Here is a 15,613-nt window from a genome sequence, read left to right as displayed (position 1 = left end):
AGTGTGGTATTAGTACTTTTTAGTATCTGAATACTTCTTCCACCACTGTTCATTGCAACTTTTAGTACATTTTTATTTATTTTTGGTGGACTCAACAAGTCACTTCAAGATGTTGCTTTGGACGCCATTTTTGACAAATAATCAAAACATCGTAGTGGGAAGGAAGTGGGCTCGACCATCAACAACTTCATGCTTCAGTGCTTCAACAGCTGCTGCCACTTTGCCTTTGAGCAACCTGAAATGTTCTGTTTTTTTTTTTTTTTAATAACTTTGTTTGGTGTTTCACAAAGCTTCTCAGAGTGAAAATCTGTGGTTTGACACAGCTCCCACAGTTCTATAGTTTTTAATGCTTCCTTCTTCGGTACTAAACAAATATAAAAGAGGAAAAAATGACAAAGATGGCCCTAGCAATTTTTTTTATTGTTTAACAAGAGAATATTTGAAATATGACATTTAAACATAATGCTTTATGGTTTCAATGTTCTAAATGCAAGCCAGACTGTGAATGCAGAGGGTGCAGCTTTTTATCAGCCCTGATAGCGCTGCTGGGACTATAAGTTTCTGCGAGTTGTCACTGAGAGAAAAGTCTGAAATAAGGCTGGAGAGACATTTGAAAACCACCAGCAGGCCTCTAATCCAACCATCAGGTCTTTTGTCATGCTCGTGGATGTGTCATGTCATAACAATATATCAAAACTCAGTTTCCTCCCACCCTGGATTGTTAACATTTGATAATTGCTGGATGTTAACAACCCAGGGTCGGTAGAAAATGTTTGTCTCGTGATATAAACCCCCACTTCATCCAACCCTGCCACACATCATGTAACTCCTCCATGCAGACATCGGAGGCTGAGAAAACAAATCATGGAGCGAAGAAATGGCAGTGAAGCTGCAGTTTTTTTTTTATCAGTGTGTGGACCTTTTTTTTTTTGGTTAATGAAAAATAAAAACTTTGTATGTGGTAGAAAAAAGCTGACAGCGGCCTTGAAAAGACATAATATCACTTAGGACTACTTGAAGCTGTCTCTGCTGGCTGTTTTGTGGAGGGAGAAGACTTTTGCTGCAGCCAGAGATAAAGTCCATAAACTCACCCCTTAAAGTTCAATTCAATTTCATTTATAATGTCATCATCATATAGAAGTTATCTCACGACACTTTACAGATAGAGTATGTTTCTCATCTTATTGTTATTGAATTGTATTATCTTTGATGCTTTGGCAATATTGTTTTTCTGATTTTCATGCCAATAAAGCAATTTGAATTTGTATGTCTAGACCACACTATAATTTACAGAGACCCAACAATTGCTTCTAGGAGCAAGCATTTGGTGGCAAGAAAAAACTTCCTTTAAACAGGCAGAAACATCAGGCACAATCAGGCTCTTGGTGGGGGAGGGGGGAAGAGAGGGGAGAGAGAGAATGAGAGAGAGACAGAAATATGACTCATAGTGGCGGACGTCCTTAATGATGGATGATTGTTCTTCTCTTGTTAGTCCAGATGGTGTTCCTGTTGTTTACTGCTGTATCATGAAACCTTAACTGGCAGCTTTGAATCAAGTTTTATGAATGGAAATTAATCGGTTCATTCTGACATGATACTGATCTGAGATCTGAGCCACAGCGTCCCCCCGCTGGGCCTAAGCAGTCTAATTGGCTGCATCTGAAACAGACTTAGGAGACTTCTAAATGCATTGTTCCTCGCCAGCAGTGCAGATACTAATCTTTTTTTTGTGTGTGCGTGTGTGTGTGTGTGTGTGTGTGTGTGTGTGTGTGTGTGTTTTTTGCAGGGCACCACTGTAGAGAAGATCTGCTCAGAGCTGCGGTACTTCCCTGTCACTCGAACGCTGGCGGAGGAGCGAGCGCTGCTCATCCTCTGTGACCAGTCCTACTCCAACAGTGACGCCGTGGAGGTTGCCATGGTGATTATTACACACACACACACACACACACACACACATTGATATTAAGTATTGGCCCAATAAACACACACTTTGCCACAGGCGACCTTCTGACTGCACCTTGGATGAAAAAAAAACAAACAACAAAAAAACTTACAGCTGCCCTTTCCCATTAATTATTATCTTAATAGCTTAGTATTGTAGTAGTACACCATAAAAATGTATGTATAAATGCTTTAGGCCACCCTACATTTTATTGTAGGCCCAGTTTAATATGCAACTTCATTTTATACAATATACTGTATGTAGTAGGCTGTCCCTGCTAGTCTCTCTTTCGGGTTAGGGGTCCTTGGCCTAAAAAAAAGACCACTTTATTTAGAGATGAAATTGAAAGTTAGAACCTGAAATGATTAATGAGTTTGATATTTAAATCGTCAAGCAGGTATATATACACAGCAACACACACCGTCAGAATTGAAAGCCGCTGCCTTCTCTCCACTCACTTTCCATCTTTTCTTTTCCCTTCTTTGTTACATCACACTTCATTTGTCACTGCAAATCGTTTCCAGAGGAGTCCAGTAAAATCTGCACTTTTTCTATTTTGAGTCTCATCCCTCTTTGTTTAAAAAAGAAACAAGAAAGAGAAAAGGAAAAGACAGAAGAGGGAGAGGTGTTTGAAGCTTCTAACAACATCTGGATGAGATTAAGCATTTCTGCTGGGACACCTTGATAATCTTTGTCTCTGCTCTTCTTCTTTCTCTTCTTTTTCGCTTTCTGTTTCTCTTTCTCCCTCACTCTTTTCTTTGCTGCTGTCTTTTCTACCTCTCTTTCCTCTAATGTTCGGTCCTCTCTTTCTCTCTCCTATTTTCTCTCTTTTCGCTCCTTCCTCCCTCGGCCACCCAGACTCAGAGGGGAAATCAGTCTCATCGGGGCTCTAAGCTTTTAATGGAGGGGATTAGTTCTTGTTCCTCTGATGTTTGCAGGCCTGTTTTGAGCGACAGATACAGGAAAAGCAGTGGCGAACCTGACATTCACCCAAACCCCACAACAAGGGGGAAAAAAAACTCACTCCCACTCGCTGATGACTCGTGTTGCAGCAAAATGTCTGTGCTAATATCCAAGTGTGGGTGAAATCTTTATAAACCCAGCGAAGCCACGCAGAGTGCGGCCGCTTGTGTCGATTTATTCTCTTCCAAAAGGCTCTCTGTGTGTTTGTAAACCCCTGAAACGCTCTGCTGCAAGGCCTCCAACCTGAGCAAGAAACAAGTGGTTCAATATGTTTCTGTGTGTGTGTGTGTGTGTGTGTGTGTGTGTGTGTGTGTGTGTGTGTGTGTGTGTGTGTGTGTGTGCGTGCGTGCGTGTGTGCGTGCGTGCGTGCGTGCGTGCGTGCGTGCGTGCGTGCGTGCGCTTTATCTTGACATGTTGAGGCTGTGTCAAGTGTGGAAAATCAACAGATCTTCAAGTAGCTTCTTCAAGTAGTTTTAGAAAAATGTTTGGAAGCAACATCCAGACACGCTGTCAGGGAAGCCTCGAGAGCTAAGTTAGCTTTTTTTCTTCAGGCACAATGTCCTTTAAACTAGGTATAGACCAGGCAGTTTGCAGATTATCTGCATCAGCGTTTTATTTGCCTGATAACCGATAAAGTTAATTAATTAAAATGTGAGCTACTTTGACTCACGCTCCCTCTGCTTCAAATTCACTCACCACTACTGTAATACATTAAGAAATATTTTTATGTGGCCGGGTTGCCTCAGTTGGTGGAGCAGGCGCACATGTATGGAGGTGTATGCCTCGACGCAGAAGGTCCGGGGTTCGAGTCCGACCTGGACGATTTTCCGGCATGTCTTCCACCTCTCTCTCCCCTTTCATATCTAGCTGTCCTTTCCATTAAAGGCTGAAATGCCCAAAAAATCAAAAAAAAAAAAAAAAAAAGAAAAAGACGAGAGAGACAATTATATTGTTAATCGCAATTACTTCTGAGACAATTAATTGTACAGTCAAATTTGGAATTGTTACAGCTCCAGTCGTCTAAAATATAGTTAAATGCCAATGCGATACCCAATAATAAATATGAAACCATGCTAACTTTCAGTAGATGATCTTTCTGGACACCCAGACACAGTCAGCAGTACTGAGGTTGCGTGGTTGGCCTGCGTGGCTACAATGCGGTCTGTCAGTCACTCTGGGGGCGGGGCTAGAGGTGTGTGAATGAGCTGCTGATTCTTTCCGGAGAAGAAAAGAGGAGTGTTTGTCCCTGGCCGAGCGGGGAGCACAGCTGGCCTGTTCTCTATTGTTTGTCCTAATTGAACTGCACAGCACACAGCTAATCCCCCTCTGCCCCCCTTTGCTCTCACCCTCAGCACCTTATTAGGCAATTAACTCCACCCTCTGGTCTCAGTGGGGGGGGGGGGGGGGGCTACAGCCAGATGTTAGGAGGACAATCTCTTTTATTCTGACGGATGAATGTGTGTGTGTTTTTTCTTTCTCTTTTTTTGTTGTCCTACATAGCCTCAAGCAACATTCTGACCATTTGGCAAATGGGCTTTATTTTCCTTTCTCTACTGTACTGATTGAATCTGTGCTGTCAGTTTCTTCACTAAAACCGCGTGCAAATGGGCTTTTCTCTACATTATCGCCGACCATTTTTTTTAAGCGTACCACAAGGTTTTAGAGTGCATTTGGGTTCCCTGTAGTGAACTTTCAGATGCTCAGAACTTCCTTAGAACAAGCAATGAATGAATGATGATGATTATTACATATCAAAATAAAAGAAAACAAAACAAAAACACAGAAAAATGTAAAAATTTGTTCACAAATAAGCAAAAAAGAAATAAAAGAAACATATTAACCAGCATAGACATTATTTAATCCTACCTCTTCTCCACATTATTTAATGTTTATCAATTGAACTTCCCTTCTTGACCCTTACAATATACAATTTGCTATATTATATGTACAATCTATACAATATATATATATATATATATATACATACATACACATACACATACATACACACATACTGTACATATATACACTACACATAAATATACGTATTTACATACACACATCACATATATTGTTGTCGGGTGAAAACCTGTATTTTTGTTGTTGTTGTTGAAAAAGGGCTACTTTGAAAACATTTGATTGAGCTATTTACCTCAGACAAAGTCGGATGAAATTGCCTCGTCCCGGTTTCAATATTTGTAAAAACCCACAGACAGACGTGAAGACCTGTAGCACTGATTACGGAAAACAAAATGTAAAATGCAATATACGCAATATGGAGATACAAGGTTTCTGCCCGACAACGACGATATGCACTGAAATACATTTTTTTTCTTTTCATACACATTACATACACGTGTATACTACGCATACAAGCACACATACATAACATTTCTAAATCAAGCGATGCAGTTGAGAGCATGTATGTACAGTATGTCTGTATGTTAATAGATGCTGAATCGAAACCTCTCGAATGCAACAAACCCCAAACTTCACCTATACCATTTCTCCAATGTGAACACACTCACGCCGGTCATTTTCAACACGTGGAATGCCGTGTTAACGCAAAACTAACTGATTCTCCTCTCTCTCTCTCTCTCTCTCTCTCTGTGCAGTCCTTTGAGCAGGACGGGCGATCGAAGGACAGTGATCGGGACCGCGGTCAGATCCAGAAGGCCACCAGCGCCGTCATTGGTGCAGTGTCCAAACGCCCCAACAGCAGAGTCATGCTGGCCGTGGTGGAGATCAAAGTGGAGACGCCGGTTGAGCCGCCGCCTGTTGGTGAGCCACATTCAATTGCATCTTTGTTAAATAGATGGAGTAGTATATAGTGGAAAGAACATGGAAATAAAAATCAAGTAATTCTGTTGTCTACACCAGAGATCTTCAACAGGGGGTCCGGGACCCCTGAGGGTCCTCAGAGTCAATGCAGGGGTGGCCACCAAATTATTGTTAATTTTTCAAAGTAGTCCTAACATGAATCCATCATATTATTAGCAAATATAAATCCTTACTGATAATAGGCTTACTGGTCTATAGGTAAGGTAGTCACTAAGGGAGCCATCCAGAGATACAGTTCATTCTGAGGACTCACTGTGCCACATGTATGTGTAACATTAAAACATGCACTAAAAAATGTATAAAGGCTTTAAACGTTATTGTAGGTCCAGTTTGTTATGCAACTTCATTTTATACAGTATACCGTATGTAGAATGCTCCATCTCTCTTTCAGTTAAGGAGTCCTTTGCTTAAAAAACGTTGACGACCAAAAAATTATCTTTGCAGCGACGGCTGAGGGGGTTCTGATTAGGGGTGTAACGATATATCAATTCAATCCTCAACAATCTAATATTATCGATGCAAAGTGAATATATAGATACATATCGTCATCTTTAAGATCCAACTTTATTTTGAAATTCCCACTTTATATTTATTCATTGTATTAGGAAGAGTAGTTTGTTTTTAATTTAAATGTCTGGAAGAGCTCTGTAATGAAATTGTCAAATCATATTTTAGTTGGATTTTGTAAATACGTATACTGTCTATAACGTGTTGAATGGGCTTATGTATCGTCTCCTATCAGTCACAGGCCCCTAAAATGAATCGAATCAAAATTGTATCGTGGCAGACTTGTATCCTTGTCTAAAGAATCAATATAATATTATATAGCTCTTTATTTTCTTCCAGAGAAATGTCCTTTCTAACATCCTGGTTCCGACTTCCTCCCCTTCAGGTTACCTGGTCCCAGTGCTGTGCGTCGTCTTCAGCCTCCTGTGGATCTTCTGCATCGTCGTCTGTGTCTGGTGGACGCGCAAGCGGAAGAAAGAGCGCGAGAGAGCGGCCCGCTCCGAGGACACCACGGTCAACAACCAGCTGGAGCCGCTGCGGAACAACCGCGGCAAAGACATTCAGTACGAATGCAAGAAGCTGATGGGCCCGTCGGACCGAGCGTGCGACGGGGCCGAGGGCGAGGAGGTAGGGGAGCTGGACGGCGAGCCAGAGGAAGACGAGGAGAGGGCGCTGGGCATGGGGGACAAGTGTCCGCCACAGAAGTGCGCCGTAGCAGCGGCGCAGGACAGGGGGGGGGTGGGTAAGGGAGGGGTCATCTGCACGTCCCGCAGCGGTCCGGTCAAGGCGCCGCACCGGACGGCGTACAGCCCCAAAGACAACCGGTGTAAAAACCTGAACGCCGCCAAGCTCAGCGAGGACATTAAAGACCACTACGTATGAACACGCGAGAGGGACGAGGGACCTTTTTCTGAATCAAAGAGAGAGAAAAAAACTGTGATGTCTTCAACGTCACTGAATTTTCAACTCTTAAAAAAAGCACCAAAAGTGAAGATTAAAGATGCTTTCATTTTCTATTTTTTTTTTTGTTTTTGTTTGTCACACCTTATTTAACTTCTTCTTCGTCTGCAAGCACGGATCCTTATTTTTTACCAAAAACCAAGCAAAAAAAAATAAATACAGAAAAACAACACAAAAAGAAAAAAGAAAAAACCTCACAGCTTCTGGATTTCTAGTTTTTCTTGTCACACTGTTGGAATTAAGAAGAGTTTTCTTTTTCACCGCTCCTGATTTCTTTCCGTTTACAAACTGTTTTTTCCACTTTGCCTCACCAGAACTAACGCTTTTTTTTTTTCTTACGACTTTGAGATCTAACTAAGCGTCGTCAGCTGGCAGCTGTTAACATTGTTTCTACTGTTTGGTGCAAGCGGCTCCTGTCTGCCTTAGCCCAAACCTGCGGGCCTTTTCTACACTGTGTTCATATCATGTCTTTTTATAAAACAAAAACAACAAAAAGATTTTATATACATACCAGTTCTTGAAAGTTGGCGCAGAGAATCCACTGTATGAGCATTTTTTTGTTTACATTCAAAAAACATTTTTTCCATTTTGTGTTAAGGCTTAAAGGTTCTTACTTTTAAATAATTATGCCACTGCTTCCTGCGAGTCTACATGATGATTTTTCATTATTTGCTTTGGTAGAAAAGTGCCTTTTAGCCCTTATTCTTTTCTCCTTTTTTCTCCCTCTCTGCCTAAAGTTTATGAAAGCAGAATTTTAAATACGTATAAAAGGGAAAGATGTCCTAGTAACAACTCTTCACACCACAGTAAAGGTTATTTTCTTTGCGATGTACATATGTAAATATGACAAACAAATGGCTGTGTATATTTGAATTTAGTAACTTAAGTGATGCTTTGTATCATAGTTATTCTAAAGACGTGTTTTTTGTTTTTGTTTTTAATGATGTCATTCCGTTTTTAGTGTCTGTCGACACTATGACAGGTTTTATACAGATCTATTTTTAATCATGAGCATTGGCTTGAAAAGAAAACAGGTCATGATTGTTTTGTCTCTGTGTTGATGAGTATTTGTCACAGCTGTTAACACAAATGCAGAGTTGCTGTTTGTCATTGAGAGAGGTTGTTAGGATCCGAGCAGTGTTCACTGCTGCAACTATAGAAACCTCCTTTCTAACAGTCCTGTTCATTTCATTGGAGACTTCTTTTTGATCCCCTAAAAAAAAAATCGATTCCTCCTCACCTGCAAGATTCACCTTTCTATAGTCTGTATCCACGATGTTTCATTTCTGGGATTGTTCAGGTGCCGCCGGAAAGTCCGCCGGATGTCCCACATTTCGGCTGTCCGTTACCTTCCTCTTTCTTTGTGTTAGCTTTCTAAACACCGGGGGATTTCTGAGGACTATGGTTAACTGCTCCTCAGATCTCTGCAGGGTAAATCCAGACAGCTAGCTAGACTATCTGTCCAATCTGAGTTTTCTGTTGCACGACTAAAACTACTTTTGAACGTACACATGTTCCACCAAAACAAGTTCCTTCCCGAGGCTATTTTACAGCGGCACCGTTGCTCCGTCCGGTGCTTAGCGTTTCCCAAGACGATTGTGATTGGTTTAAAGAAATGACAATAAACCAGAGCACATTTTTCTCCCATCCCGGAATGCTGTGTGGACTAGTCAGACCCTCCTCCGCAGCGCTGTGGAGGAAGGTCTGGCAAAGCGAGACTAACCTTTCTATAACAGCTATTTAAGTTTTAGGTTTAGCATGCGAATGTGCCGGCTGACCAGTAGTTCTCTGTTCGTGAATCTAGGGGGGCGGAACTTCTGAAGGGGGGGTATTTGTTTGGCAGTTAAGTTCAAATATCAACAATCTTTGCGCAGCATCGCTTACTGCACCTTTAATTACTTTTAAATGGTTTGAGAGTGTTTTAAGAGCCCTTCTACACCCATAAATTCAAAGCAAGGCCAACCCTCCCAAATGACTAAATGTCATTGATTTCAATGCTCATTTTTTTAGACTCAATTTTGTAAATGATGCTTTAGCTCGGCCCACTAACATTTCTTTGGGCAAATACTTTTTTTGCTTTTTTTTTTCATTTCATGCAGGTGTTTCACATCCTACTGGCTGCATGTACATAATAAAAACAGCCTGTTAGAGTGCACAGGGAGGTAATACTGGGCCACGTGGCAGCAGCCCACATGTTTTTGGTTTCCTTTTGTGTAAGATATTTGTAAAAGTCTGTAGAAATGAAACATCAGTAATTTATTTTAGCACGTGCCTGAACCCTTCATGAAGGCTGATGTGTCCTCATTGATCCACAGTTCCCTTTTACTTTGAAATGATGCTGTGGGTAGAAACATTACAGTAATTAAAGAAACCGGTCTGGTGTGTCCAATATTATCATGGGAAATGACTTAAGCTGTGTCCAAAATCACTCCCTCATTCACGTATTTAATACTCCCAACATGGAAAACAGTCAACTACTCTATACTGTAGTGAGATTAATAGACACTCAAATACAATCAGTATATCAGGTTGAAAATTGGAAAGATTTCAGACATCTTTTGTTTTTATATGTGATTTCAGTGTCCGTTTTATTTCAACTTTTTCTATTCCTCTTTTTTTTGGCTTCATTTTTTTAATCCCTTGTAAATGTTACAGACCATCAGATGAAAGGTTCTGAGGAGCTCTGCTGCAGGCTGCCTAGTCCATTACTTGCTCATAATTAGGGACTCCAAATGGCACAAAATACAGTAAAGTAGCAGTGCAGCATCGGAGACCGGGGTCTGCATCTGATTTCTCTTTTCAGTACACACGGCTCACAGGGTCCAAACAACTTAAAAGCACTGCTGCCAGTCTGTCTCTCTTAAGCCTGCTCGTACTTCAGTTATACATTTTTATTTTACAGTCTGTTGACAGTGGAGATGCCTCGCAGGGCAGCAGGCTGTTTAGTGAGTATGAAAACCATCCTTATGCTGCCCCCCCCCCCCCCCCACACCCAGGCATCATTTGAAATTTTAATAATTCTGATTCCAATTCTGATTGTTCCTTTTGATTCTGGTTCTTATTGTTCTCGATTACAATTCTTTGAGGGTGGAACTAAAATGGGTCACATGCTTTTTTCACAGATGGACATTTTTTACCGGGCTTTTTCAGCCACACTTTAGAGCGCCGCTTACTGCGCTCCCGGCTGCAACACAACAAGCACCTGGCCGCTACGGAAACCAAAACTTGCGCTAGGGCTGGGCAATATATCAATATAAATTTATATCGTGATATGAGACTAGATAATATCTTAGATTCTGGATATTGTAATATGACACAAGTCTTTTCCTGGTTTTAAAGGCTCTGATCTTACCAGACTGTTTTTATTTGCCTTTACCCACTTAGTCATTATATCCACATTATTGATGATTATCACAAATCTCTTGTTAATATTTTGTGAAAGCATTAATAGTCAACCCTACATATCGTCGCAACATCGTAATCAAGGTCAAACATAACGTGATATTTGATTTTCTCCATATCGCCCAGCCCTAACTTGCATGTGTTGAATTTGGAACCGATGATCGGATTCGAAACCAAATTTTCCAAATGATTCCAATAAAGAAACGATTCCATTGGAATGGTCGTTTTTGAAACGATTCCAAGTTGGAACCAGTTCTCGATGCCCAATCCTAATTGCAAGACACTGAATCCCCATCATAAACCAATCCGATGGTGGTTGGAGTGGGAATGGACTCACAGTGGATGAGTGTGTATCCTAAATGTTTTCCCCTGTCCAGCCCCGCCTCTCCTCGTGTATCTATTCTGGTCTAATGAAGGGAACAAGTTGTATTGTTGTTGACTGTTGTGGGTGTTGCCCAGTGTTTGTAAAGAGTCTGTTTCTGCACTAAGAACACACAGGACTAGAGAAACCTTTTAGCATTACCTCCACAGCAGGCCGGTAGTGAAAACTAAATAAGAGTAAAAAAAATGTCATTATTTGTGGATTAACATGATGTTTTCAATATTTTATGTTTTTGTCAATAATGCTGATCCAAAATTCAATATTCTGTCAGTAAATCTTGTGAGTCCCACACGAGGGACTGAATGTGCAGAACATTGTAATTATTTTGTACAAACAATTTGGTAAAAGTCTTGGTTTGTTAGTGGAATTATTTTTTGTTTGTTCTTAGAACAATCCTATTATTTATTAAAGTATTTTATACCAAAGTTTATTTTGTTTTTGTCTTTCATTTATGTTTGAGACAAGTGTTTCTCTTAACTGGCCTTTCACTAAGACCCGCCATTAATACGTAATTGACTTACTTAAACTTACCAAACTGTGGAATCACAACTTTCATGTCCGCCACTTGATGCCCTCTGGCCCAAAAAAACTTTTCCCCATAGACTTACATGGCGAAAGAGACATCTGTAAATCAGTGGATACGTTTTTTTGACCGTCACAACTCCCGCAAAAGGACTTGTTTTACTATCAGAATTTGATCCATTTGGTCCGATAACATAGTCTAGAAGAGCCACACGATTAAATCATTTAATCCCCATTCAAGTTAGCGGAGCGCTAAACCGGAAGGTCTCTAGAGCGCCTGCTCTATGGGCCGCACAGTGCACAAGCAGCGCAGATCATCTGGGTCATTTTATGCGCGGCATTTGAACTTTTTTTGGTAAAGAACTCATTGAGGCTTTGTAAAAAAAAAAATTAATTGAATAATAGAGTCTCTGGGTAGCCAATCAGCCACCTTTCTGCCTCCCGCCTCATTTACCGCCAGACCAATGAGGTGAGTCCTTAGCGTGCCTCCATCTGGCCCTCTAATGACACTGTGGGAAATGATTAACATTAGCCCCGCTCTGCATGAAAGCCTTCCAGCAGCTGTGCTGCATATCCATAATGCTTGGTGGGACGTTATGTGCCGTGCTGTGTGTTCATTAACCCGGCAGTTGTTTTGGGAAGAATGGGAAACGTGTCTGGAATCCTGGATGGCGCTCGGGTCACATGCACGTACAGCGCATGATCTCTGACCTACTTGGAGAGAAGAACAATGAGAGGAGAACGAGTAGATGATGGTGTAGTAGAAGGAGGAAGGGCCAGTGGTGGCATTAGGATTGCGTGTCATCCTACAATGCAGCATGTAAGCTGATACTGGATTCCTACAGGAGCTGGTTATAGTGAAGGCTGTTGGTCCACACAGATTCAGTTTTCCATGCTGCTTGGGGCTTCACTGGGTCTCAGTGCCAGAGAGTGTGGAGCATGGGTGTCAAACTCAGTTTCACTAAGAGCCAAACTGGAACATAAGAATCACATCAAGGAGAGCCAGACATGTATAGTTTATGGACATGCTTTTATTTCATTGAAAAAGTTAAATATCTTTGACTGTATTACTGCATGTCCCTTTTTTGTCACATTTTTGTAGCTTTTTTCACCATCTTTTTTTGCTTTTACAACTTTTTGTAGCTTTCCCCAACATTTTTGTTGCATTTTGTTGTTTCGCTTTTTTTTGTTTTTTTTTACTCGTTGCATTTTGTTGACATAAAGCCCTACAAAAGTCAGCTGATTACATTTTTTAAAGCAGGCTACCACACAGCCGACTCACAACGAATCCCAAAGTCGGCAAATTTGCCAAATTCTGCTCTGAGCGTAATTAGTTTGAAAACTTGTTTCCCGTCTTTTTGGTTTGGCAAACAACTAGGCGGGTCAAAATTAATTGTGAACCTAAATTGATATGCGGGCCAGATAAAAATGTGTGAGTTTGACACATGTAGCTGGAGACACATGGAGCTTTGGAACTGAGCGTTACAATAAAACACCTGGATTCAATAGTGGCTAATTTTGGAGCTCATATTTATATCAAATCATCTTCATCAGCAAGTTAAAGCAGTTGTCACAGGATTTTAGACGTTTACATTTCCATTTATTCTGAGCACTTTATGATCTTTTTGTCAATGTTGAGGCATCTACAATTCTTGGCAAACTCCATCTACTGATAAAGATCATGTAATCTTTTTATATATGCATATAACTTTTTAATCTTTTGTATTGTTTTATCTTTAGAGTGTCTTTTTGTACTTTCTGCTGCAACATTGTGAATTTCCCCGTTGTGGGATTAATAAAGGACTTCTTGAATCTTAATCTAACTAAAATGGAAGGAGTCTCTGTCTGTCTGTCCTTTGATTTTCTCCACAACCGTGCATCCGAATGATGATAAAGAAAACTCCCTCAGCAAGTCTTATGTTGATGTGCTACTATTTACAAATTGTGGTCTTTTGTCCATCCATCCATCCATCTTCCTCCGCTTATCCGGGGTTGGGTTGCGGGGTAAAGCAAACCATCCTAAATCCAACTCCATGCTTGGACAACATTAAAGCTCCATGACAGGACATGGCTGCTTCACAGCCCATTTGATGCTCGTCCTCTTGGATCATTTAGACGACAACACAAAGCGGTCTTCACAGTGACACGATGAATGTTTGGCTTGATGTTTAACTGAAAGTCTGCCTTCATCTGCCTCCACACAGACGACTCACTGTGGCAGATAATCCGCTGAGGAGATGGGTGGCTGCCATGATACATCCACCAGGAACACTGGAGTCACCTGTTTCAAGTGAGAAGACACTGGAGCAAAGCCATTGCAATGGATGGATGGATCCTCCTTTGTTTAAAGACAACATTCTGGTTGCTGCACATAAAATCTGAAGATATCTTATTATTTATCGTCCATATGTCAGAGTTATTCCTTAGAGCTGTCCTCGCTAAAACTCAGACAAGTTTGTATTGAAAACAACACTTAAAGCTTAAAGGAGAACTCCGGGCAATTTTTACGTTAATCTTGATCGCTATAAGTATGTGAGTACTGTCGATAGCAAAAAAAACGAGCCGAATCGGTGCTAGCTAACTGGAGCTGCTGCAGCTAATGCCGAGAGCTCCCACTTAGCTAAAACAGCAGTTTTGGGGGCATATCATAAAGAGTGCCTTTGTGCCTCTTAACAGACACAAAATGCAATTAAAATGTCTGTGCAACATGAACCGGGCCCTTACATGACAACAAGATGCGTTTTCAACTCAGACATTGTTTAAATTCACCTACCCTGTTAGCTGCGAGCTGCCGTCTGATGAGTGAGTGTTCAGGCTTCGGTAATAATCATCAAGCAGCAGTTCCCGTGTATTTGCACGTACAGGGTTTCCGCTATATACATGTAGCAGTGGCGCACTGCCGCTCAATCAGCTGTGAAATGTCATAAAGTCGTAATTATACACGGCTCTGCAGAGCCGTCTGCTCTACTGATCTCAGGCGAACAGTCAGCCGCTCTCTCTCCCCTCTGAGGCTGAACAACTGGAACATGAAAATATGACAGCTACAGTTCACACTGACTTTGATGAATTTACTGTTTATCAGACCCCGCTCGGATTGAGCCCTGCCAATGGTGTGTTCCCAGACCCAACATCTTGATGTTGGTCTGGCTTGTCAGGCTACTCTTCCTTAGCTCTAAGAACCCCCCTTTTGATTGTGTCCGCACCCCAAAAACTACAACAAATGTAGTTCTTAGAACACTGTTTTCTGGGACTTATTTAAGCTTCTATTTCAGTAGTAGCTACTCTATCAGCACAGTTACTTTGAGTGACGTAAGTGTACGTTGATTGGTAATACAATCACTGGTGGAAGAAGTATTCAGATCCTTTACTTAAGTAAAAGTACTAATACCACACTGTAAGAATACTGCATTGAAAATGTTACTAAAGTAAAAGTATGTAAGTATCATCAGGGAAATGTACTTGAAGTATTAAAAGTAAAAGTACTCTATGCAGACAAATCCTCCCATTTTAGAAAGTGTAAAGGATCCAAACAGTTGTGTGTTTAATGGTCTAATCATTTCAGCTGGACTTGTAGGTCGTTATATTGTTGGCTAGTTTCATTTATAAGATTAATGTAATGGAGTAAAAAGTAAAATATTTCTCTCTGAAATGTAGCGAAGTAGAAGGGGGCATGAAAAGAAAAGACTCTAGTTAAGTACAAGTACCTCAAAGTTGTACTCAAGTACAGTACTGGAGTAAATGTGCTTAGTTACATTCCACCACTGCATGCAACACATGAGCTAATGCAGCCCCGGCAACCACCAACTTAAAGAATGTTAACTGTGTAACAGACAACACAAAACAAAAAAAACAGCTTGTGACCGAAAAAAGGGACAAAAGTCCACGCTTCACTGAGGGAAAATATAACTTTGACTCGTCAAAGCGAAATACAAGACTCGTCTTGCTATACCATCCGCCAGCACTTAGGTCGCTTCGGCATCAGACAACAACAGAATAATTACTTTATTTTACTTTTTCCCACACCAGAATCTTGGCTTTGAAAATTTAAAACTTCATGTGGGAGAAAAACACAAAACAATGTGATTGAACAGTTG

At 40.9% G+C, this 15,613-nt stretch overlaps 1 protein-coding gene and 1 long non-coding RNA gene across 3 annotated transcripts in view; both read left to right on the top strand.

Moving 5' to 3' along the window:
- LOC116036815 (protein jagged-2-like) overlaps positions 1 to 8,405 on the top strand; it is a 69,880-nt gene extending 61,475 nt beyond the window's left edge. For both annotated transcript variants that reach the window (XM_035994508.1, XM_031280482.2), the window contains 3 exons: positions 1,787 to 1,918; positions 5,521 to 5,686; positions 6,639 to 8,405. In XM_035994508.1, the coding sequence (XP_035850401.1) occupies positions 1,787 to 1,918; positions 5,521 to 5,686; positions 6,639 to 7,135 (795 nt within the window). In that variant the 3' untranslated portion in view covers positions 7,136 to 8,405. The remainder of the gene's footprint in view (positions 1 to 1,786; positions 1,919 to 5,520; positions 5,687 to 6,638) is intronic.
- The window catches only part of LOC116036818, a 397,754-nt gene that overhangs the window by 166,180 nt on the left and 215,961 nt on the right, over positions 1 to 15,613 (top strand). The gene's annotated exons all lie outside the window — the stretch shown is intronic.

Source organism: Sander lucioperca, chromosome 18 (assembly GCF_008315115.2).
Source record: "Sander lucioperca isolate FBNREF2018 chromosome 18, SLUC_FBN_1.2, whole genome shotgun sequence".
NCBI classification, from domain to species: Eukaryota; Metazoa; Chordata; class Actinopteri; order Perciformes; family Percidae; genus Sander; species Sander lucioperca.
Note: the sequence above shows the minus strand (reverse complement) of the source record. Positions and strands in the feature narration are given on the sequence as shown.